The sequence below is a fragment of the Siphateles boraxobius genome, unplaced genomic scaffold (genome assembly GCF_051911475.1).
Source record: "Siphateles boraxobius isolate OS27281-9 unplaced genomic scaffold, OSU_SipBor_1 13, whole genome shotgun sequence".
In the NCBI taxonomy this organism is placed as follows: Eukaryota; Metazoa; Chordata; class Actinopteri; order Cypriniformes; family Leuciscidae; genus Siphateles; species Siphateles boraxobius.
The window spans coordinates 20,758,553-20,784,326 of NW_027508733.1; the positions used below are offsets into that span (position 1 = coordinate 20,758,553).

Sequence of the window (25,774 nt, forward strand, 5' to 3'; positions counted from 1 at the left end):
CACAGCATGACAGTGATGGGTACTTTTCTGTGCCATCCATTTTTGCGAGGAGCATAAAGGTTGACAGGGAGGAGAAAAATTAAAGGTAGGGGTCCACTTCGGTTAGGTTTAATTGGGGATGAAGGACTAAAATGTATGTGACTAAAAAGACTAGGCTTTGAAGTACATTAGCAAGAAACCCAAAGGCCGATATTCCCAAGCAGACGGGAATGACTGCGGGGAGCTGAAAAAGACTGCAGACTGCTGTCTCCATAGGATTTTACAGGCTAAGTTTGAGGATTAAAGCTTCACAGACTTGTTATTTAACTAGCTACAAAGTGTGAAGTGACTGACTCTTTTCTGTAAAACACACTTTTCAAGCTAATTTTCACCCTCTGCCTCTGGGCTGCACACTTCATTGAAACCAGGAGGCTTTGAAAAGGATGTCAGTGGTTCAGAGCGGAGGTTCGTTTAGGCAAATGTGCCGCCAAATGCCACTCATTTAAGTAGAGCACACAACATCTTGAGCAGCGATAAAGAAGGATTTGGTAAATATTTGACTTGGTGTCCTTTCAGAAAATGTTGTGCTTTTTTAGGCTCCCAGCTGTTCATTACTACAATTCTGTGATTCTGTGATCGCTCCCAAGTGATTTTCACTAGATCAGAAGCTGACTTAAATGTCCAATGGGACTGTTAACATATAAGTGCCATTACAGGTAAGAGAGACCTCCTTACTGCTCAAATTTATCAGTTTTTTAAACCCTTAACTTCAGTTTGATTCAACTGTTATTTACCTAATTATTAACTTCCACAGACACTGCAGTATCATGTGATGGCAACAGTTTATTTTGGATGTAAAATGATACAGCGCCTCTGAGGATGAACAATTTCCTTAAAGGCCCCCTGAAGTGCCTTGGTGTGCAGCTTTGTATGATGCGTTGTCGAAATTTCCACTGTTACAGGAAGCTGAGGCGGAATGGCTCCATCCCCTTTTCAAATAGCCAATAGCGTTTGCAAGTCGTACTTGAGAGCACCATGGAATCCAAGTGCTGATGATACGTTAGATTCAGTAGTAGAGGTGTGAATAAATTCTAGCCGTTTCATTCTTAACCAACGTACGGTTGGAAAACGCCAACCCATATTGCTCAGTGACGTGTCAACAGTCGCTTTGGCCAGGTGGTATTTATAGCATAGGGAGTGGGACGCTTAAGATTCTAGGGAGCTTTTGATTGGACAGAAGATGTGATGCGAAGCTGAAGTCCGCGGTGATGTCATAAAATACCGTGATCCATTTTAGTGAAAGTGAGAGACTGTAAGTTTTTAATTATTATATTTCCTAAATGCAAATTTTTCATTGTTTTGGAACACACCAGCTTATTCATAACCTTAAGGCTAAAATATTCATACTAAAAGCTAAAAAAAAATTGATTTCAGTGGGCCTTTAAGGGAAATGAATGACAGTACGGTAAAAGGTAAACAATATTGAGAGTGACATTTACTTAAAATGATTATGAATGCCCCACCCATCCAAGTCCCCCAGATGCAAGCCCTGCCCTGAATAAAATGCAGGAAAGAACTGAGCCACCCCACCAAAGAGCAGGCAGACAGCAAGACACAGAGAGTGAGAGAAAGAAAGACACCCATTTACAGCTTTACTGCCTTGTTCAGTCCGTCAGACTTGCTCTCACTGCCACCTCTATCATATCCTCTCCTTCTCTTTCTCTCTGTAGTCTCTTTGAATCTTTCTCTCTCTCTCACACACACACACACACATAGACACACACTCATTCCACTCAGCTCAGCTCATTCACAGGCACGGGTCAGGCAGCCTCTCATTTCACCTTGCTCTGCCTCTGGCTGAGAGGAGAGCCCTGCAAGGTGCAGCCATCGCACAGGACACAGGCTCCTGCAACTCAGTCAGGTTGGACTGAGGGATGTGAATGCTCCAGGACAATCTAACAAGACCGAGACGTTTCTTCAGGATGGAATTGCAGAGTTTTCATTCATCACTCTGAAGAACAAAACCAGAAGACAGCTAGTTACAAGACCATTTTCTTTTTCAAAGAACTTTTACCATCTCTTCTCATGTTCCTGCTAAAGGGGTCTGCGTGAGGCAGAGCACTCAGCAAAGACCAGCATCATGCCGACTACTTGTGCAAGGTGCACCTTGGGAGTCTGACCCATCATGTGCAAATGGACACCTACTACCGCTGGTCTCCACTTCGACCTCACCTTTTCTGGCTCAGCCCTCCCTTCTTATCCTTTTTCCCTGGTATGCCTGACCTTGCTCTTTCGGGCTTGCTCTGTTCTTGGAGGTTGCCCACCTGGACTGGGGCATGACCCTCTTCATGTGCTGGCTCAGGGCACAAACTGCTCTTGGACTCTGGAGCGGCACACACGCAGCTACAACCACTTAGAGGGTGATGTTCGCCTACGACGCCTCTATTCTGCCAACAAGTTCTTTCTCTGCATCGACAAGACGGGCAAGGTGGATGGCACCCGTCGGAAGAATTACGCTGACAGTGAGTAGACACAATGTTTTTCTGCATGCATGTGTTCTGCAGAAAGGGAGTCGTGCTCAGTTGGTCATATGATCTTCCATTGACTCTCTTATCATTTGAGTTTTATGGCTCTTTTAGTCCTTTGCTTTTAGGCGCAGACTTTTTTATTACGAGCATGTACAAAGGTGTTGCTAGGTAGGATTTGTAATACGCAAAACACTTCATGGGAATGGGAAGGCCCTTATATTGGCCCGCAAATTACAGCAATTTGAAATATAAAAGTCTGTCTCCGCCTCAGAGTTTAATAAGAAAAAAGTAATTGTGACTTTATCTCTCATGATTGTAGCTTTATATCTCCTAATTTCAACATATCTTATCTTGCTATACTTAATATTTCACAATGTGAAAATTTCTTGTTACTTGTGACTTCTTGTTATTGTGACTTTATATCCCACATTTGTGACTTTGTCTTAATTTTTATGTATATAAGTTACCTGTTTTATTTTTTACTCTGAAGAAACTGACTTCTATATTTAAATATAGCTGATCAGTTGAACAGGAGAGGATTTGTCAAAACTGAACATCAAGTCCTCCTTAATTTTTAAGATGGAAAATGTAATCACAACTGTATATTTTGTTTGCAGTTTCAAGTACAGTTTCATATTATCATACATATGTTCAATATAAGTGTTTTGTTTTTAGAATCTTAAAACATTCTGCACACTTTCAGAAAAAAAGTGCAAAAACTTTACTTTTAGGGATACAAAAGCTTGTCAATGGTGCAGTACCCTTAAAGGGACGACTTTGTACCTCTAAGAGGTGCATATTAGTACTTTAGAGTATGTATTAATATATACGCTTAAGGTTCTGCCATTAACATTTAAGGGCTAAATAAGTTGCAAAGATGTCCCTTTAAGGGTAAAGCCCCAGGGAACGTCTGAACCTTTTTTTTCTTAACTTTTACTATTTTGGCCCAACTGAACATTGTAGGTGTATGCACATTTAAAAAAAAAAGCAGGTGTAGTTTGTAGAAAGTTGGCAGATTTATACACTGATAAATCCTCCAGATGTGCCTGTCATCAGGGTCATCCCATGCTCCTTACAAATCACTTCTCCCCTACCTCCTAATTTGGTTCCATTATCTTTACACTTGTTTCAGCTGGAGTTTTACGTTATGTCATCATGTGTCAAGGTTTAGCAGTGGCTTTCCGTTCATTTCAATTTGGTATTTAACTGGTGTGTGTCATGGTGGGTTGACCCTGGTTGTTGTGTATGTGTGTGTTGTTGCAAAACAGAGTGAGTCAGACTTTTTTCCAGGAAAGTTGCTTTAACTGCTCTGCCACTGTGCAGATCTTAACTGTTGCATGACATTTGTTTATGAGTTTCTGCTCTCCACGGCTGTCTCAGATCAGCTAGGATGCTTGTGCTTAATACAGCTGGGTGAAATTGTAGAGCCCTCAGAAGCAATTTTCTTGTGCATTTACTTACCATCCTCTCATTTCCTGTCCCTAAATGAAGGTCCTTTTTAGCAAAGAGGGTCTCCTTCACAGACAGATATCCTGCATTAATTAGCCGTGCAGAATTTCTCTATATTGCCTTTACTTGCTTTCAGGTTTCACATTAGAGGACATTTTAGATTTTCACTACAAAAGGGCTTTGGAATACAGGTATCATGACTTCATTCAGTAAACTCAGAATCAGAACTTTGTTTTACATTGATCTTGTTGGTGTTGCTTTGCTGCTGTCCACCTTGTCCTCTGCTTAGCCCTCAGCGTCCGTCAACACTGCTGCGTTGCCCAAACAGCCCTGCACTGACTCTCCCTCTCACTTTTTCCAACTTTCGCTCCCAAACTCTCAGGTGCAAAAACAGTTGGAATAAGTCAACGGGCCCTTGGCTAATTGAGGTAGGAAAATATTGTATCAATCCCAGTGAACTGCAGACTGGAACAGCTGAGAGAAGAGGCTTCGATGAAAAGGACTGAAAGATAGATTGAGAGGTAAAAGGATGCAGGGGATATTATTGCATTTGCGCATTGAAACAACACACATTTATAGTACGTTTGAGAGTTTCCATACTTAATTCACAAATTTACATGCTGAGGATTCCTTTAAAGGGCTGTTAAAGGGCTAATAACAGCATGTTTGGAAGATTGCTCAAGTTTAATTTGTTAGCAAAATAATTTTAGATAGCACTGTTTGAGCCAGGACAAAATTAAACAACATGACCTGGAGGAAATGTCTTGCATAATTGTGCAAATGATTTTAAAGCTTAACGGGCCACAAACTAGCCTTGCTTTGGCTCCAATTCCTGAAACTTGTTTTTGTCCAGGTGCTGAATGGAGCAAGTACTTTGAGGTTTCAGGATTCAAAGTAGATTGATGTCAATCAACTACAATAAGATTCTCATCTTTCAGAGTTAATGGCCGCCTAATGCAAACTAAACAAGCTGATTTGACTATTATTTCACAGTTGAGTGCAAATGAAGGGTGGTAGTAGTGCACATGACAGTGCTTATTGACTGTTGGCAGTACAAAAACAGACACAGTCTCAATCCCTATGCTAGCAACTATACTGCCTGTGCTTGACATTAAAAGGAGCAAACAAGAAAAAATTAGTCAATTTCATGGTTTTACAAGCCCTCCAAAAATTGGATTGTGCATGGCAAATTGTCTACTACAGTATAATGAAATATTTACTATTGATATGTTGCTTGCCTCACCTGTCAATGGAAATGTATTTTTCACACATAATGGTGTAGTTTCACAATCTACCAGTGAGGGCTAACAAGCTACCCAGCCAAACTTTGTGAAGACCCATACACTAGTGTGAGTTTCACCTGCTACTCTATCAATAATGGCCTTCAATTTAGCAAATTAGTTCATTTTGCTCAAGGCAAGCTATCCATGAAATGAATATTGTAAGTTTCTTTAGGTATAATGTTTTTCTAACTATAGTAACAAATATAGTAAATGTACAAGTTTTCTCTAAAAGGCATGAGAAAGAAGAAGAATGGAAATGTCAATCAGACTTCAAAGGCAAAGACTGTAACCATCAACCACCACTTGATAACTAAAGTGGGTTGGTGAGTAAGAAAGTAGATCAAGCTTTATCCAATGTTTTGTGTCCATTCTGTTTAAGGATTTCACCTTAGCCAAGGTTGTTTTCTTGTACACTTTTCGTGATGCAGGTACTTAAAACCAGCTTAAATCTTTTTTTCCCCTTAACATTTGGCTTTAAAAAGAACACTGTTGAAGTCTAGGGCGTATGTGGTTGAGGACATCAAACGCTTGACTTGAGTCCAGGCAACAACACTGTGCTTAAGGAAATAAAGTCATGCGACAGGCATAATCAGAAAAGTCACTTTTGCTAAAATATGGCCACTTTGCAGTTTGCCAGGCCTTTCCCTCTGTTTCTCATTTTCTCTCGTTCTCCTTCTTCCATTTCAGCTGTATTTACAAGAGTTGTGTCATGTTTACCAAGTTTCCCCTCACTTTTCTGCATCTTGCTTTAGATGTTACAGTTTTCCCTTGCCGTGATTTCATAGGTGTGTTGAGCTTGGACCCGAGTCACGGGAAGAAAATCATCCACCCGTTCTGAATATATTGTGGAATTATTTAAAACATATTTCAAAAAGAGAGACTGTCAGTTCATGGACGCCTAGAGGCTACAGAGGAAAGATTGTGCACCACTGAATGCTGGAGAATTCATGGGAGGTGAAAATAAATTCACAATATTATATTATATCACCATATCTGTGTTTTATTAGAAAACCAAAGAATTACAAAATGTTGTTTGATTACAGACAGCTGAATTCATAAAATTAATTAACAGTCCTCTAGAAGTATTTAAATATGATGATACATTAAAGAACTTGGTTGCCTCAAACTAATTTGTTAAAGAGTGAGAGGGCATGTACTCCACTAAGGACCTTTCATAAGTATAGTAGTGAAGCTCCTGGTTTGTGACAGTTTAAGTGGTAAGAGCACATGGGTGCTAGGTGATTCCAGACGCTTCTGGAAAGTCTGGGAATGTTGCTTACATTTAGCCTGTAGGGGCCTCTTGGAGATTTTGGTGCCAGGAAAAAAAAAGAAAATCCTACAAATCCTGCCTTTTTAATCCTTCCGATGGACAGTGGTCCAGAGTTTAGTGAGAAAAGGCTTAAAATCCTACTCTTGCCAGGTGTTTTGGGCCCTGGGAAAGTGAAAAAGACAAAAACTGGTAGAACTAAAATGTCCTAATTTCTCTAACCTCTTCTCTTTCCAAAGGCCATTTTTTATGTCATGAATGGACAAAAAGACATTTTGCAATTGTAACCCCTCAGGTCCTACTCGCCCCACTCTTTGCAAGCTTTGAACCCGGGTCTCCGGCATAGGAGGTTGGCGCTATACAAGGATGCTAAAGACCACAGTCTCTGCACTAGAGACTGAGATCAGGGGAGTGAGGTTTACATGCAACGCTCTCACTAGCTGGCCTCTGTTACACTCACCCCCCTAAACCTCACTCCCATCTGGGTCACGGCACAAATGTAACCCCTCAGGTCCTACTCGCCCCACTCTTTGTGGTCGCGCTAATAAGGATGCTAAAGACCACAGTCTTTGAGGTGGAAGTGAGGTTTACATGCACAACTCTTACTAGCTGGCCTCTGTTACACAATTAGTAGTGTGCTGCTATGTGCAAAGAAGCTGAGTAAAAGTACTTTAAAAGCCTTTGCTGAATGGTTGAATCGGCAGTGGACCGTAGGAACGAGCAAGCAGTAATACTACAATGGCTAATAGGAATATACAAAATCTGGAAATTCTCATGAGGGCGAAAGCTTTCCCCATTCAGAGTTCAAGCTGGTAGAATTTGCGACACTTATTCAACAGAAAGCTGCTTGGTTTGAAAGTGACTTCTGTGTGAGCTGTGCTTCATTCATAGCAAGAATATGGACAATATTACTTTTTTATTGTGTGCAAGTATACGTGTATTCAAATATTTAAGGATTAAATTAAGGTTGCACATCACCTCTGTCTTATGCACACAACCACAAGGCTATAATCGCATTATCTAAGTCCATTACTTTGGAAAAATCCAACTGGTATGATTTCAGTCAGACTGAAATGCTTATATGACATTTTAAAATGACAAATCATTCTTTAGCCTAATCATTCTAAATCATGCTTTAGCCTGATGGAAATCAAACCTTTAAAGCGCATGTAAATGTACTTATTGAGTCACAGAGTGTCAGTTTGAATCTGGTAATCTCTGATGATATTACAAAAACAGCCAACGATAACAACATAAAACTGGGCCTAGTCTTATGATGACTCAACTAATGCAATATATATTTTCATTTAAAGGTTGAGCACTCTATATACCCAGCGGTGCAATTACTGACAGGCAGTCTCATGGTTCAAAGGGTATTGCTCCGCTTCTCTCATCTTCGCTAGCAAAATGGTAATGTTTGCAGAAAATTGACCCGAGACCATTTTTTCCTGAATGAGAAGTCATTAGCACTGTTATTATTATTATAACTTTTTGTGAGGGATGTAAAACAAGTATTAATTAGATCAGTTGGGAACCCACAGCTTGGCTAAATCATGCAGTGCCATATGCTGACTAACATCTGCCAAAGCCAACACAGTCCACCTCTCTTGGCTCTGAGGCGAAATTAAACAGACAGACAGACTCGGTCTCATTGTGACTAGGTTCAGGCACTAGGCAGCGGCAAATTGGAGAGCCCTCTTGGGATTGTAGTCGTTCTGAATTGACCTTTTGATTAAAGCTGTTCAACTTCAAGCTTAGGTTAACCCAGATGGTGTATCTTGGAGACTCTGAGCGACTACTGTGGGATTCCCATGCATGCATTTATAACAATTTGAGATTTACACATTCTTTGCCAGTCACAGTATATATAAATATATTGTGGTAACATTAATGTCCAAACCTGCCATTTTGGGATAAATATCAGAAGTCGAAATGCAGGCTTATTAAACTGATTTCTCTTAGTCTGAAATGATACACAGAAATTTGTTCTGTGATGATAATTGATGTTATTTATCACTTGTCTATTAATATTAATGATACATGAATAATTGAAGTGAATAGAATGGTCTCTTATGTGTTGCAAGCTCAAATTTCTAATCAGACCTAAAATCTAAAGGAAACTCCTTATAAAATATGGCACGATAAGAATGTGACACACCTAGTGCACGTCTTTACACTTATATACAGCTGATTGAGTTGTAAAAAAACAGCAATAAAATGAGTGAGTCACTAAGAACAGTCCCACCCTTCATCTGCATGAGGAATCCTATGGCTACCACTGAAAGACTTTGATCGCATAATCTAAACTACTTTCTACCATAGATATGTTAATTCATTTAATATTGTGCTTTGTTATAAGTAATGTGACAATGGATTTTGGCAGCTTTTGATTTATAAATCAGCTTTTGATTAAAAAATTCCCAAGATATAAAACTTTTTAGTATGAAATTAAAAGTTTGTGTATACCGGTCTTATGTTTGGAAGTGTGGTGCACAATTTTAGAATGATTTCTGAAGGATCATGTGATCATGTACAATATAACTATTTTTTACTGTATTTTTGATCAAATAAATGCAGCCGTGGTGATTATAAGAGACTTCTTTCAAAAACCGACCCTAAACTTTTGAACAGTAGTGTAATTGATAGTTACAAAGTTTTATCAGCTTTGTTTTATGTGATAAGACGGTACAATTCTCCGGACAGCTTTTGATCTAAACCAGATGTTAAACAGTGTATGTGAGATTTAGAAACTCTTTCCATACCTTATCATAATCAGCTTGTTTGCATGAAATCAGACATAGGACAACAACAAAAGGCGGGCCACTATGAAGGCCAACATGCTCTGAATGTTTCAACAGCTTTATCTCGCCACCTAAAGATGTAAAGTAATCATGATGTGCTGAAATGTGCGGTCCTGAAATGACATATAAGGGCATTGTCAATTAGCCCATTCAACACATTAAGCCATAAGCACACAGTTGCCCCATGGTGTAAACTGAATTTGTGTGTGTTTGCTCACTCAGTTTATATAGCCTCTAGGATTTGATTTGGCTATTAAAACTTGAATCAGTTTTCAGCAGCGATTGAAGTGATAATAATGATTTATTGTATCTCAAAGTTGGCTTCTTCATTTCAAGTTCACACTACCTTCCACCAACCTTTTGGTAAGCACACTACCTCTGTAACCGATATGCCACTGCCATCATCAAAACACTGTCAAGACAGAATCATTATCTCAGTTTCAGTTTACTGACGCATTTTCCTTGTTGTCTTGCCCTATTATCATCCAATTGAGATTCAAAAAAAAATTGCATATTTTCACAAACGCTCTTCAATATCGCTTTAGTTTCCCGTGTGGCCAATTAGCTGAATCAACATTTTCAGGATGTATGCTGTTTGTCAATTATGTGATCCTTCATCTGCAAGTTAACACATAGCAGAGCTCACTGTATGTTTATGTATTTATTCTTCTTTCTGCATGACTAATCATGGCCAAACCACACTTTACAAATTAGACTGTTATTTTTAGTAAAATAAAGACATACAGTGTGTTGTCCAATTCATGAACAAATTACTCTTATGAAATTATTCTTTGTGTGTTTTTGTTTCACTAAAGAGTTTATCAGAGCAGTTACTGAATCAATATTTGACTCACTTCTGAACTGTACATTTTAAATTATTGTTATTATTAGTTATTTATAATTTAAAATATAATTATTTAATTTAACTCCGGTTTTTTTCGGCTGAAAGAAGAGTCATATACACCTAGGATGGCTTCAGGGTGAATAAATTATGGGATAAATTTCATTTTTGGCTGAACTATTCCTTTAAACATGTTCCACAAAGTTTGACAACCAGACAGACTGTCTTCATTTTGAGTAATGTACTTACATTTTATATTTTCATTTTGTGAAATGATTCTAGTGCTCTAAAATTCTAGTGCTTTTAAGAAATTATCACAATATCGAAAAGTGGCATTTAGTTTATTTAGAGAGCTCAACACCAACTGATGCTAAGTCTGATGTTAAAGCTCTTTGGAACAAGGGGAGATGTTGTCTTAACTCTCTGTGCTGCTGATATCAGTTGCGAAGTTTCAGGTGTGCTTCGATCAGAAAGTTCCAGACCAAGGTTGAGTGGACAAGGGCCAGAAATCCCCCATGGAGGATAGTGTTAAGGTCAAGGCCTCTCTCGCTAGCTGAGTGATTTGACAGATCTGACAAGAAGCTGATTGCCCCTTTGTGCTGCCTGTCAACTTCCTTTTCGGTCCGTCTCATTTCAGTGCTTTGAAACACAGTGAGCTCCAGCCATGAAAAAACACCCTGCTTCGGATTGACCAAGTGGAACTCCTTGTCTATGCTCAGTCGGCCTTGTTTCAAGTACTACCTTCTCTTCTGTTGTCACCGCAACACAACCTTTGTAACTCCGTTGCTATTTTTAGGTTAAGTAATTTGTCTAATGAGACTTGAACGCGTGATGTAATGGTGTAAATGTGTGCTAGATTATGGTAATTGTTCTGTGTGACAACAGGTATTAAAGGATTAGTTCACTTCAGAATTAAAATTTCCTGATAATTTACTCACCCCCATGTCATCCAAGAAAACATTCCAGAATGTTTATCCATATAGTGGACTTCAATGGGGTACAACGGTTTGAAGGTCCAAATTGCAGTTTCAATGGAGCTTCAAAGGGCTTCATGATCCCTGCCGAGGAATAAGGGTTTTATCTAGCGAAACGATCGTCATTTTCTAAAAAAATTGAACATTATACTTTTTAACCACAAATGCTTGTCTTGCGCCACGCATTTGAATCACGTTGAAAGGTCATGCGTGACAATGGGGAAAGTTGGAGGGGAAAATGAGGTGGAGGTTTTCGCCCTACCCTACCTTTTTGAACCAGAACACGCGTGACCTTTCAACGTGACTACGTAATGCATGGCATATCGCAGTGCTAGTGCAAGACGAGCATTTGTGGTTAAAAAGTATCTATATATTTATTTATCTTTTAGAAAATGACAGATCGTGCCGCTAGATAAGACCCTTATTCCTTGGCTGGGATTGTGTAGAGCCCTTTGCAGTTGCATTGAAACTGCAATCTGGACCTTTAAACTGTTCCAGAAAAATCCTGGAAAGTTTTCCTCAAAAACCTTAATTTCTATACGACTGAAGATATCTGATGACGTGGGGGTGAGTAAATTATCAGGAAGTTTTAATTCTGAAGTGAACTGTTTCTTTAAGCCCTCTAGATTCATATAGGTTCTGGAGATGTTAAACCATAGCTTTGTTTGAATTAAGCCCTATACTTATTTGCAGGGGTGAGGTGGTATGCTCTCGTCCCCAAGCCTGATTTTAGTCAGGACAACTGCATCTGCATTTTGGCAGGTGCACGGTTCTCCTCTCATGCAACTTGGTGCAATTAACCACATTTCAACAATGACCTCAGCCTTAATCCTGGGCCTTTTGATAGTGCTGGCTGCAGAAAACAACAGAAGCCTTGAGTCACAAAATAGCCCTTGAATCTTCTTGTAACTATCTATACGGGCCATTGATGTCTACCCGCTTGCTGGCACAGGAAGTGATGCGTGATTTGGAGGCACTGCTGTACACCCTCTCCTTGATTAAAGAAAAGCCTATTTATGGGGTCCTGCTTTCTTTCTGTGCCACCTCACGCCTTTTAGTACCTCATAAGACCAGACACACCAGACCATGTCTTTGTTAACCTCTTGCGCCTTCTCAGTCCTCACGACAGAGGCACCGCTTGCCCTCCGGCATGCTAAAACTCTTAGTGGGTGGGTGATTGTCTGCTAGTTTTTTCAATGAGAAAAAACGCTAGCAAGGGAACCATCCTGAGGGTTTGGTTTCACATGAGAAAGAAGCCAGATATGTACTATTCAGCCTTTAGGAGCAATAGAAATCATTCTTGTTGAAGGTCTGGCCACTAGTTTGCGACCACCAGTGCAGTTATAGACACCTTACATTGAAACAAGATAATAAAAAAAATGAGAATTTGCTTAAAATACGAGTCCATTTAATCTTATTGCACTTGAAAATTTATTCCACTTCTATTAAGTATCAACCAGTTAAAAACATGTGAATAAATCTGGGTGTGCAGTTAAACAACACACTGTAGGAAAAGAAGAAACATTTTCTGTGAGAAATTTTGGCGGGATGAACATTGAAGTGTCTCAGTGGGCTTTGTGGGCCATACAGTGAGTAAATCGGACATTCTGGGATCTTGTTTTTGGGGTTGATGATGTAATTTGGCCTCCGACCCTGGATCCATTGACTCTGGAAGTGGCCTCTTTATCTGGGACAGTAATTGACTAATGAAAGACTTCCTGTGCCTTGTGAGAATCTCTTATCTCTGAGTCTCATTTCTAAATCTCGATATCAGTGTTTTGAACACATTTTTACCATACACATGTAAAAATGTGAAAAAAAGTGATTTAGCTAGTTCGCCCCAGACAGATCAGTCATTTGAATTCAATGAGCCAATAGATTTGCACAAATTTAGTCATTTGTGCAACTGTAATAAGTTGAATATGTATAAATAAAGTAGTGCTATTCAATATAAATTCAAATCCAGGCTTAAAGTCCACCAAAGTGCTCAATATTTGTATCTCTTTTATGCGTCTTTCAACCTTTCAGTCACAAACTTCACACATTTACTGTACAAAAATGAAACATTTCTACAGTGTTAAAGGAACCGGTTAGTGACAGAAAGAGCTGTCTGTAAATTTGACAAGGCAGACAAACTGACAGAAAGAAACTTGGGGCCCTAGCTGAGTCTCGCTTTGTCCCCGTCTGACCCCAGCTCTCCTTCCTGGCCTCTGTGCCTCTCACCTGGGCCGTCTCTCTGTGTGCGGGGGGTAATGGGATACCTGTCACTGGCTCTAATGGCCTTTGAAGGACCTGGCTAATCCCAAGAGCTTGCATTCAGCGAGCCATAATAGCAAAACGAGGCCAAGGGCAGGCCCCTGAAACTGTAACAGCTCTGAATTGTGTGAGAGGGAACGTCACCCAAGTGTGCAACCCTGGCAAATGAGTGTGATAATGGACTCTCAACTGAGTTAAAGTGCCTCGATGCTTGTGGTTCAAATTTGCACATCCTAACTTGCCGACACAATAGCAACTGAACGGCTTCTGTATAAGGACCGCCTAGGGATGCACACTATATCGGTACCATATCGGTTATCGTTCGATATTGGATATTTAATGGTAAATATTTATAACCCATAATTTAAGATTTGTATGACCTTTCCAGTCATCTAACATTAATTTAAATTTCACCTTAAAAAAAAAAACAATACTAACTTATTAACACTGCATTGTAATTTGTAGTCTGCACTGTAATGTTTCTCAAATCTCATAATGAATATCCGTTCTATTTTCATATTTTTCATATTGTAAAAGTTCCATACTGTATGATGTACCATTTAAAATAGTTGATTTTAGTGTTTAATTTTTTATGTATTTAGACAATATAGTTATAGAAGTTAGCCAGAATTAGTATTATTGGTGCATTCTCCAACAATGCAAATTTCAATATACGAATAAATAGAGAAAAATAACTTGTGTGTGTATAAAAGTGTGTGTGTGTGTGTGTGTGTGTGTGTGTGTGTGTGTGTGTGTGTGTGTGTGTGTGTGTGTGTGTGTGTGTGTGTGTGTGTGTGTGTGTGTGTGTGTGTGTGTGTGTGTGTGTGTGTGTGTGTGTGTGTGTGTTGGAATAAGTATCGTCTTCAGTATTTGGGTTAAAGTACTGTAGATCAGTTTCAGTATCAAGGATAAATGGCATTTTCGAACCATGACCATTTGGTGCATGGAATAGAATATTCTTTTTTATTCTTTATTTTATTCAGTAAAGCTTGAGTGAATATGACATGCACTTTATTATACTGGAGCCCTATGAAACACATGGCGAGAAGTAAAGACCTAGTCTGAAACAGATGTTTCACATTACAGCTAATGGACATTTATGAGACTGGACAGTAAATGCTTGGCAGAGTTATTTAACTATGTGTGTGACCTGGTCAAAAATATTTTTATTTGATTTTATTTTTAAAACATGGTGCAGATTTCATCAACTTTTAAAGGAATTGGAGCATGAGTTCCTGTATGCTTTTGTTCATGTTGTCTGAAATATGTCAATATTATAGTCCATATTACTGTATATCCCAGTAGATAGGTGCATGTGTGCTGCATTAGCAGGTGTGAGGTATATTATATACCGATAATTTAGAATTATTTTTATTTATCTGTATCACTGATATTTTTAAAAACACTAATAATTCATAATGTTGCAAAATATATTTCGCAACACTGTTAAATGAAATATTTAGCAAATCTCAAAATGAATAGTATATATATATATATATATTTAGTATATATATATATATATATATTTTTTTTTTATAACTATTTTATTAAGCTGTGATGCCAAAATTCACTATTGAATTTCAAACAATTGATTTTAGTATTTTATTTTAAATTTATTCAGGCAAAAAAGTATCAATTTTGATATCGGCCATTAAAACTCTGTGAGAATCTTAGGAAAAGTGTTTATAACTAGGAAAAAAAGGTATTGTGCGGTTCTCTACTCTTGTTCTCTACGCTTGGTTCTCTAAAACTGTACCAAGATCACTGCGCATCTTGTTCAGGCTTATTATTGCTGAAAAAATCTCTATTTAACGACCAATTTAATTGTGAAAAAGAGCATGTTTACCTCACACGCAGACCTCTGGTGCAATGGATAGCAGACTAATAGGATGAGAAAGACTGATGTTATCAAAGCCAGCGTAGTTTAACACACACCACCCCACCCCCTGGAGATGGCAAGAATGTGGGAACGAAGAGAGAAATCAGGCCAGGCAATGAATCGCCTCAGCCACGTCCTTTCTTTGCACTCTTGTTGTTTCTTTCATCCCTTTCACCATTTTCGCAGTAAGAACAGACCAAAAGGCATGCGAGTACATCTGAACAAACCATTGTCCTGCTTCTAAATGGCAAAAAACGGTGTATATTTGTTATGCATTTCTTCGGCCCCCAAAAAACTTAATTTTATTTTTTACCCAAATACACTTTCCAAACAAAACATCTCAAACAATTTGGATATTCTGTAACTATCATAATATTTAGACATTTTTAGACACCGTATGTAAATTTTAAGAGCCACGATATATTTTAAATATTGCTAAGTTATCAAGAGGTTCAGATTTTTCTCAAAAATAACTAGTTTGTTTAAACTTAAAAGCCCTTTATCTTGTGAAATAATCAGTAACTTCTCATACATTCAGTTTCATACATAAAATCAATTGACTTGCAGTTAAAACGGCGTCCGTTTATTTAGTGTTGAAAATGTCAAGAAATGTCTAGCTTTTTTCCACACATTCAGCTTAGAGGGAGCTTGGAAACCGTTATTATAAACAGCTTAGCTGTACACATTTATTACATCAATAACAACTATAAGTTATGTTTATGGCTGTGTAGGGTGTCATGGGATCTAAATAAGACATGGGAATCATTACTATAGACTTTAACGCCTTGACAGACTTACGTAATTTGAATAATATATAGTAATATGAAGCCAAGGTGGAAAATTGCGCTAAATACTGGAGCATAGACAAGTTATATTAGTATACTAAGACAGTTCCATTAAGGTTACAGGGTCATTTTGACAATCTGCCATTATATGTACTGTATATGTGTGGTGTGTATGGATGGAGGGGTTTTCCAGAAGTGAAAGAGTAGCAGTGTAGAAGAGGTTTGTGAGTGTAGAGGAGACGTGTGTCATAGCCTGTAACCTTTGGAGACTTCGTATAGTTATGACGCATGTCCGTAAACACAGGCTGGAGCTTCTCAGCTTCTCACTGGAATACTTTTAGGATCATTCAGCTGTTAATTATCTCATAAATTTAACAACCCCGCTGAAGCCGTTTCTGCATACAAGTGAAGTTGTTTGAACACACCTGTGGTCAATGTGGAGCTTCATGCCAGGACAAGTTGTAAAATGTTAGTTTATACCATAAACATACATTTTCGGATTAAAACCATTATGAAATTACTTGAACCCAACTGAAAACCCAAAATAAACTTTAAACTTGAATCCAATGACGGACCCAAAACATATCTAGACACCAGTATAATAAAACCATTATGAAATTACCCGAAGTCTCGTTTATATTCCCCAATTGGCTGCATTCGTTTAAACAAAAATTTCATACATTTTTTGTCAAATTCAGTATGGAAAATGTCCATCTAGGACTAGGAATAGCATCAGATGATAGCCTCTTTACCCAGGGCACCAGTGTTTGGTGAAAATTCGATTTTGACTGTAACATGGTCCAAAAGTAGGGCAGAGCGGTTTCCCGCATACTTGAAACACAAGCTGTTTAAAGCAGAGGTGACTAGGGTGGGCTCACGGCCTGAACGCTCATCCCACACACACACTGGCCTAGAGTTCATTGGGCTCAAGAGCACCTAGGAGGAGGCTGATCTGATCAAAGGTGCTGGTCACGGCCATTAGGCACAGCAATAAGGACCCAGCATGAAAAGGTTGTGATCTGAAAAGGGTTAGGAAAGAAAAGGAGAAAAAACAACATCAGGACCCTCTAAAGGAAGAAAGCAAACTGTGAAAAAATTGAAAAGGTACGTCAATCAACTACAAGCACCCAGTTGGACACAAGAGATTCCCAGGCTTTCACCCGAAGGGGCGACAGGCCAGAGAGGGCTGCTGGAGGGGCCAACCTGGGAAATTAAAGACCCTCTTTAAAAAGCACGTAAGGGAGGGAGTTCGCAGGAGAAACTTAGCTCCATCTTTCACCCTGTCGACCCCTTCCTTCTCTTTTAATTGATGTGGGTGGAACTTTGCTCTGTGTGACAAAAGCCGGGTCATTAATGAGACCTTGTCAGCTTCCAAATCTCAGGTAGGTAACAAAGGCCTTTTGGGAGCAAAGGGCCAGTTGAAGGAAACATAATTTTAGGAACCTCCTGACCTCCGCCCTTGCTTTCCTTATTACCAGCATCTACATCCCGCGTTCTCCACCAACTCCTCCTTCTGCTCCTCTCACCCGACGATAATTCTGACAAAGGAATCGCTTTTAGGAATCTCCTTCCTGCTTTTTTTTTTTCTTTTTCTTTTTTAAATGATTTGCTTTCAATGTCAAAAAGGGCTGAATGATCTGAAGATGGGCTCACTTCCAGAAAGTAAAGGGTGGGAGATTAAGGCAAAAGTGAAAGAGTAAAAAGACTGGGCAAAGGGCTTTCAGACGTTACATGTGAGATGGGAAGAATGGGTAGTCAACACTTGACTAAGTCTGTAGAAATGAAGATTTTGCTTGTAATAGTTCAAGCAGCTTATTGCCATCTCCGGGCAAAACATGTCAAAGGTCAAGCGAGTTTCCCGAATATGAGATAAAAAAACAAACTCGATGCTATTTAACTGAAATTATTCTCACCTACAAAACTCACTGGCATTTTGCACAATTCTTTCATTAAGATGTAAAAAAATAATATTGGAAAAAAAGCACAATAAAAAGAAGAAGAAAATTCTCACATCAATTACTCACCTTTGTCGTTCCAAACCTGCAAGACTTTCGTTCATCTTCGGAACACAAATGAAGATCTTTTTGGGGAAATCTGAGAGATTTCTGTCCCTTTATTGACCGCTACGCAACTGACACTTTCAAAAAGAATAAAAGCCTAAATCTGTTCTTAATAAAGTGAGCAAGTCTTTTCAGAGAACTTAGATGTTTAAGATGAACAAAAGTCTTTCGGGTTTGAAACGAACTTAGGGTGAGTAATTAATGACAGAATTAAATTTTTTGGGAGAACTATCCCTTTAACTACACAATAAAATTGCCATATTACTTCACTGATATAGGTCTCAAATCTCTATTTCGAGATTTGGACTATGGTTGCATTGTAAAGTTTGACCTTTGCAGTACTTTATTTCTTTCAAGGTTTTTAGGTTCTGTTGGACTGGGCATTTTCATGAAAATTTTTATTCCTTGAGCACTTCACAGACCTTGAGCTTAGGACACAATAGAGGACCTTTTCAAAGGGAATAAAGATTAATAAAGGTACAACTTGGCTCTACAGGTGTTTGGTCATGCGTCAAGAACTTTAATAATTTCACCTGGACAAATCTGCACAGAATATCCATTGGATTTTCTCAACTGTGGTTCAGCTGAGGCTGGTTCAAATAATGGTAAAGAATTGATGTATCAACTTTTATTCAACAAAGTGTAATTTATATGACAATTTGATGCTTTTTTGTCTTTTCCTGTTTTAGAAAGATACGTTTTTTGTGCAGTAAATAAAACCACTCTGAATCAGTTCTTTATATAGGAAGTTTTCCTGAACTGGACTTGACTCACACCTTTGAGCAGCTATAATGAAAATGAGTTGAAACTGCTCTTACTTCAGACACCGGTGCTTTTCATTTGACTCGACAGTTGCTCATAAACTCAATGTGAGCTCCAATCATTTGGCAGACTGGCTGGATGTCTTATGAGCTGTTTGCACGCGTCCATCACCAAAGCTACCATGTTTGTAAACAAGGAAAGGAAATAACATATTGACCTTCAAAGCACAAACATTATTGAATGAGGTGGCAGCTGTATACCTGAATGATCTATCAGCATGTCCTTATGATGGACTATGTTACCCATATATGAAGAAAGATGTTATGCCAACTGTACTAGACTTCTCATGCTTGCCAAGTGAATTTCTTTTCATTTTTATTATTATTTATTATCTATTTTTTCTAGCATTTTCTAAGTTGTTACATTTAAATTACATTTATTGCATTTGATTCTTATAATGCATATATATAATACATTGTAAATTGCTTTGGATAAAAGCATCTGCCAAATAAATTCTATAATTTTTTTTTTTAAATCTAATGTGTGTGTGTGTATATATATATATATTATACACACATTAGATTAAAAAAAATTAAATGACTGACACTGATAAGATGGAAGATACTGCACCAACTTAATGTCCCTATATAACAAACATCTTTCATATGGATATTTGTGGTAAAAGCAAAAATCAAACAAGTCATTCCGTGCTTGCATATTATATATCTATATATATGCAAGCATGGGAAGACTTGTTTTGATTTTTTGATCAAACAAGATTGTTTTTGATTTTTGCTTTTAGAGTTTACCACAAAAATACATGAAAAATACATAAAAGATGGTTGTTATAGGGACATTAAGTTGGTGCAGTATCTTCCATCTTTTCAGTGTCAGTGATTTATTTTCCAAACCCATTGGAAATGACATATCACTACATACTCTATCACTACATTTTCTGTTCCATTTTCCAAGCTACCATTTTCTGATAGAACAGTGTTTTTTATCATAATAAAACATGTATAATTCAACAAGTACATTCATCCCAGAAAGTGCCACATAGTTGTGGACAATAATTAGTCAATGAGTTTAAACTGGAAGAAATGTCTGTTGAGAAATGATTACACCTGCTCAAACCTGACGGCGAGGGTTTATTCAGTCACAGCTGAAAAGCTTTAACCAGGATCCCAAACCCAATTTCTTCGGTCTGCCACCTGTAACACATGTGTTCGACAGAACTGCCTTCCTGTGTTTTTTTTGTGTTCATTTCCCAACTGGCACTAGGTCAACATCTCATTCAGCACCTTGATGTGTTACAGTGTTTACAGTCCAAAGCCAACAGCTGATTTGTCTGCACCGTTTCCCCTCGCAGTATTATAGAGAGGCACCCAGCTGACACCAAATGGTTTGCAGCGTTTTGTCTTTTTCCCCCTTTTAAGCTACTTTTTATGAGCCTTAAAAAAGTCATGGATGCTCTGGAGAGATAAAATCAGACATTAAGAAGTATGTGATGTAATGGAGAGGAACACTCTCAGAAAGCATTCAAGTCTTTTTCACAGACTTTCAGGACGATCTCAGGTCATCTCCAAAACAATCTGTCCTATTGTCATGACAAAAAGATTCAGAGCAAAAACAGCATTAGAAGAACTTTGCTTGATGGACATCCTACCATAATCAATCTGAAACTAAATGACCAGATCATTAAAAAAAATATTGCTTTAGATATAATCATATAGGTGAAATGTTTGTAAGAGACATCCATTGAGCGCACGTTGAAAAATACATAGAAACTGAAAAATAATGGGAAAACAGCAGTGGAATGAAAAAATGCATTTAGTGAATGGCCCCTTACTCTGTCTAAAACATCTTTCTTTAGACTGTGACAAAAAGACAAAAAAATGTCAACTCAAACTCGTGACAATTTGCAACTATTTTGATTTGTTGCAAATTCATATACATTCTTAAGACCTCATTTGTACGTTTTCGTACGTTCTGCTCTCGCCCAACTGAGGTGTATGTTTTGGGGTGGGTTACGGATTAAGCTTAATACTTGTTTTTAGAGAGAGATTGGAAAGAGTTTGTCATTCAAGCCATATACAGGTATATACAAATCATACAGTTTCATACTGATCACAAAAATTCTTACATTGCACACTTAAAAAGTGGCTAAATCTCATGAGTCGGGGTTGAAAATGTTTATTCACTTGACCTATAGTTTGCATGTGTAAACACATTGTGTAATACCAATCTAAAGTGTTTTTTTATGCAACATAATCTTTGACCAATCTTTGACCAAAATTGTTTACTATTTTGTCATTCTTGTGAGCAACCAACAGAAAAGACATGCATTGATCAACCTAAAACAAAAATCTAACTATTTTGTCGGCTACAACTGGCATGTACATCTGAAATCAGTTGTATTTGTAAAAAATAAATGCGTTAGTTTACTCGCAACTTATATACATATAAAGTTATGTTTTTATACGTAACATGTTACCCCCAAAACTGGCCATAACATCAATCTAGCATTTTGTTGTTTTCTACACCTTCGTTCATTATGCCATAAATGCCACATTAGTTTTTTTTTTAAACATGTCTGGAAAGGTTGTTCTTCGGGGTTACACAAAGATCATCATTCAAACTGGCCTATTGTAGTGTGTCCTGTTTTTTCTTGTCCTGGGAGTGAAAAAAACCCATCCCTTGGCAATATAGATGCCTGGTGTTCTAATCAGTAATGATAGAGTGGCTTTTGATGGAGAAACTCGCCCTTTCTAAACCAGACTTCTGTTCCTTTTTCCCCTCCTCAGGTCTGATGGAAATCCGATCTGTCAGTGTGGGAGTTGTCGCCATCAAATCTGTCAGCACCGGCCTGTACTTAGCTATGTCCAAAAAGGGAACACTCTTTGGATCGGTAGGTACATCAAATGACAGTGTTTCAGAATCTTTTAGTATTAGCGTTTTTGTGAATCACAGACGTTTGAAACATGGGTCATCCAGTGAATATCCAGCAATTGATATCTGGACTTTTAATACCGTAATTTAACTCAGACTAGGTCACTACAGGAATTTGCGGTCTCTTACTGTTTTTGTGAAGTTAGTGCGTGCCACCAGACAGTTGTTTGTGACTTGTTTAATGAAGACGCCCCATTGCATGGTGCGTTTTAACTGCACTCTGAGAAATCTCACCCTGGCAATCTGTCACCCAGCCATGATAAGATGGCTTACAGATGGCTATATCTGTCCTCAGATCCCCAGAGTAAACATGACAAACCTTGGGAATCACTGGAGGCCTACGCACCCTTCTTTTCTTACTCTTTTGAATGATTATTAGTCACATTCACTCATTCCACAGTGATCTTATCGGACTGTAGGTTAAAGCTATCTCGATCGGTACTCTAAGTGTTATTGTCATCATCCTTTTTGTCCTTTTCAAGTTAATAGCTTTATCCAGCTGTGGCAGAGTGGCAAAGCTCTTTTGGCTTCGTCAGGCAGCTTTTGAGACCATGCGAGACGGTGATGGGTGATTTACAATGACTGACTGGTTGAAATAAATATAAATGCGTAACGAGTACACAATGGGATGTTTGGAACATTACTCACTCTCAGATTTACATAGGACAGTTTTTTTCCTGAAAAAAAAACTACCAAAATACATTTATTTCACATTAAGTATAGTACAAAGCATTAACATATTTACTGACAAATCGCTTGAGACTTACTGATATAAATATTATAATTAAACTTCATTTAGAGTAATTCTTTATTGCACAATGCACATTTCTCAATACTAAGCCTAACATGTGTTTTAATGTCATTATTATTATGGATAGTATTATCACTGTATAATATCAGTCTTTAAATGCAAGATACTATTTGAAGTGTATCTAAAGTATACTTGTAGTATAGTTCCATTTTAGCACAATCAAATATCTTTGGTTGAACCACAGTATACTTTCGGGTAACAAAATTAGTTGTTCCAATTTGGCAGACTTTAAGTATAACAAGTTACTTAAAGTACAAGTGCAGTGTATATTAAGTACACAAATATGTAATTGTATTTGTAGTATACTTAGCATAAAATAAATGTATTTTAAACACATTTTGGTATATTTATTTTTCACTAGGGGGTGGTTACAGACCTGAAAAAAAATATAATATAGATTTTGAAAAATATTTGCAACCTTGAGTTTTATGTATATATATATACATAAAACTCAAGGTTGCAAATATTTTTATACATATACAGTATATAATTTTTATTTTTCAAATTAAAGATATATTTCATCTAAAACTTGGCTAAGGCAAAAAATTGCTAAATACTATGTTAAGGAAATATATATTGGCCTATATATATATATAATTTCTGCACTTCTGTAAACATATATTTAGCATATATTTGAAATCTATTATGTCCAGATAATTTTACTTTTTTTTTTTGCCATATGGGACTGTCTTAATAAAAAGGACCTCTTGCTACTAAAAACACAGGGCAAATCCAGTGACTAGGTCAATCAGCAGATTTGCAGATTTTAATCAATTAAATTACATACCATTTTAGTCCTCTAAAGAAAAAAACTATTTTAATTAATAAAAAATAACATGATGAAATTTTGCCCAATTATAAAGAATATTTCTGTCAAAGGACAACTAAAACAAGGACTGCGTAAAATAATAATAATAATAATAACTGCATGTCTTAAACTACAGTACATATTTTGATGCTGTCAACAAGTAACTCATCCTGCAATCTTAATTTGACTAATTTCAGGTCAGATACAACCCCAGCTGCAAGTTCAAAGAGCGCATCGAAGAGAACGGCTATAACACCTATGCCTCCCTGCGCTGGAAGCACAGGGGGAGGCAGATGTTCGTGTCGCTGAACGGCCGAGGGAAACCCCGCAGAGGACACAAAGCTAGACGGAGACACCCATCTACTCATTTCCTCCCTATGCTGCCCACATAGCTGGACTCTTCCTCATGAGCAATGCTGTGCCATCTGCATCTGATGGGGACTTATTAAATGTTATTAAGTTCTTGTTTGTCTGTTTTGTTTTTCTGAGTACTGTCGCACAGTACATTAACTTATTACTCTGTCTTCTGGCTCAGCTTAAGACCCAGTAATGTTCAAAGCAATGCTGTCAATATGATGTACAGGTTATGTATTAATGTTGTTGTTGAGTTAACTAGATATTTACTGCATCTATTTGTATGGCAGATTTCTGATAGAGATCACCAACCCAGTCTTACTGGAAAAATGTTCCTCTACCTACAGTTTTGCAAAACCTTTACAATTTACTCCAGTTTCCGGCTGAAATTAACACTATAATTGGAGCTTCTATCTTATTTCATAGAACTGATGATTTATGGGGTATTTTATTATCTCTATTAAAATACTTTTCAGAAAACGTCTTTTTTCTTAAGACAAAGAAACACTCAAAAAGCTTTCATCATATTTACTTCATGGTTTGTAGACTCATTTATTTTAATGACAGCCTAGGCTACTGTAAGCTTACTACTGTTCAAAAGCATGGGGTCAGTCAATGTTTTTTTAAAGATGTTGATAATTTTATTCAGAAAGGACACATTAAATTGATCAAAAGTGACAGTAAAGGCTTTTAAAGATTTTTCCATTTCAAATGAATTAACTTTCCATTAATTAAAAATTCACAAAATATTAAGCACCACACCGGTGTTCAACATTTAGCCTATAATAAACAGAAATGTTTCTTGAGCAGCAAATCAGCATATTATTTCTGAAGGATTATGTGACACTGAAGACGAGTAATGATGCTCACCTTTGCCATCACATGAATGAATTACATTAAATATATTACAACTTGCATTTGCTTACACTGTCGGTAGGATTTAGTGTATGTTTTCTTCATTTTAAAATAGATAATTCAACTTTTAGTGCCACTCACTTGACAAATAAATTCCGAACTGCCGAGCCACTCATTTCACATTTTATTTCCAAAATGCCGTGATACATGCAGCTGGGAATGTCGACAGTCGTGTTCGTTTGTTCTGGCGAAAACTTTTTGCTACGGACTTTTGGTACTATTTCACTAAGAAAATGCTGCGATACGCACAAAAAGCAACGTAATATCATTTTGCAGAAATATTGCCACAGGCAAGTTTCTTTCATGAGACTGGGTTGGACATCACAACAGTTGTTTAGTTATTATTATTTTAACAGTTCACAAGACTGTTCCATCTTGAAACATGGGGTGCGTCTGAAATCGCATAGCTACTATCTTGTAGGTAATTTTGATTTAGTAATTACTTCAGGACCGCTAAAAAGGTACGTTCTCGATAGTAGGCCTATGAATATGTGTATTATGAATGTAATCCGGACGTAGCCTACTACATCCACCATCATGTTGTCATTATCATGTGACCTACCAGCGCCCGTTGCATCGCATCACCTCCATTCATAAATCCTCTCCCGTGGCCTCATCCATCCTATGCATACTTCAGAATCTCACCGGAAGAAGTAGGTCATCCGAGTACTTTTTGCCTACTGTTTTATGAGTATTGTGAATTCATACTCTTGTCACATACTGTTTTTCGCCTATAGGGAGTAGGGAAGTATACGATTTCGGATGCAGCTATGAATTTGGAAACTACAGTATCAGTATGAAAGCATAACACATTTCACTGAAATTAACATATTTCACTGCCAACATGCACTGGGAAGGGAACATACAACTAATTGGTTACATGAGTCCACATCATAGACAAAAAGTCAAACAAATGCAAACAGATTCAGTACTCAGATCAACTTTTAGCATAACAGACTTTATGTAACGCTCTGAAAAGATGTTTTTATGTCGATGTGTTCTTACTGTCACATTAACATTTTTTTTTCCACAACTTGTCGCAAAATAGAACACTTAATATATTTCGACCTTTT

General features: G+C 37.7%; 1 protein-coding gene across 1 annotated transcript; it reads left to right on the top strand.

Annotated features, from left to right (window-relative positions):
- The first annotated feature begins 1,567 nt into the window (after positions 1–1,567).
- fgf22 (fibroblast growth factor 22) lies at positions 1,568–25,774 on the top strand. Its single transcript, XM_077226438.1, has 3 exons — positions 1,568–2,501; positions 21,669–21,772; positions 23,630–25,774. Exons 1-3 carry the CDS (start codon positions 2,165–2,167, stop codon positions 23,822–23,824), a joined length of 636 nt encoding a protein of 211 aa, XP_077082553.1. The 5' UTR covers positions 1,568–2,164; the 3' UTR covers positions 23,825–25,774.

Coding starts and splice junctions, on each gene's coding strand:
- fgf22 (XM_077226438.1), top strand. CDS start 2,165: ATGTGCAAATGGACACCTACTACCGCTGGTCTCCACTTCGACCTCACC. Junction 2,502..21,668: donor TCGGAAGAATTACGCTGACA/GTGAGTAGACAC, acceptor TCCCCTCCTCAG/GTCTGATGGAAATCCGATCT. Junction 21,773..23,629: donor AGGGAACACTCTTTGGATCG/GTAGGTACATCA, acceptor GACTAATTTCAG/GTCAGATACAACCCCAGCTG.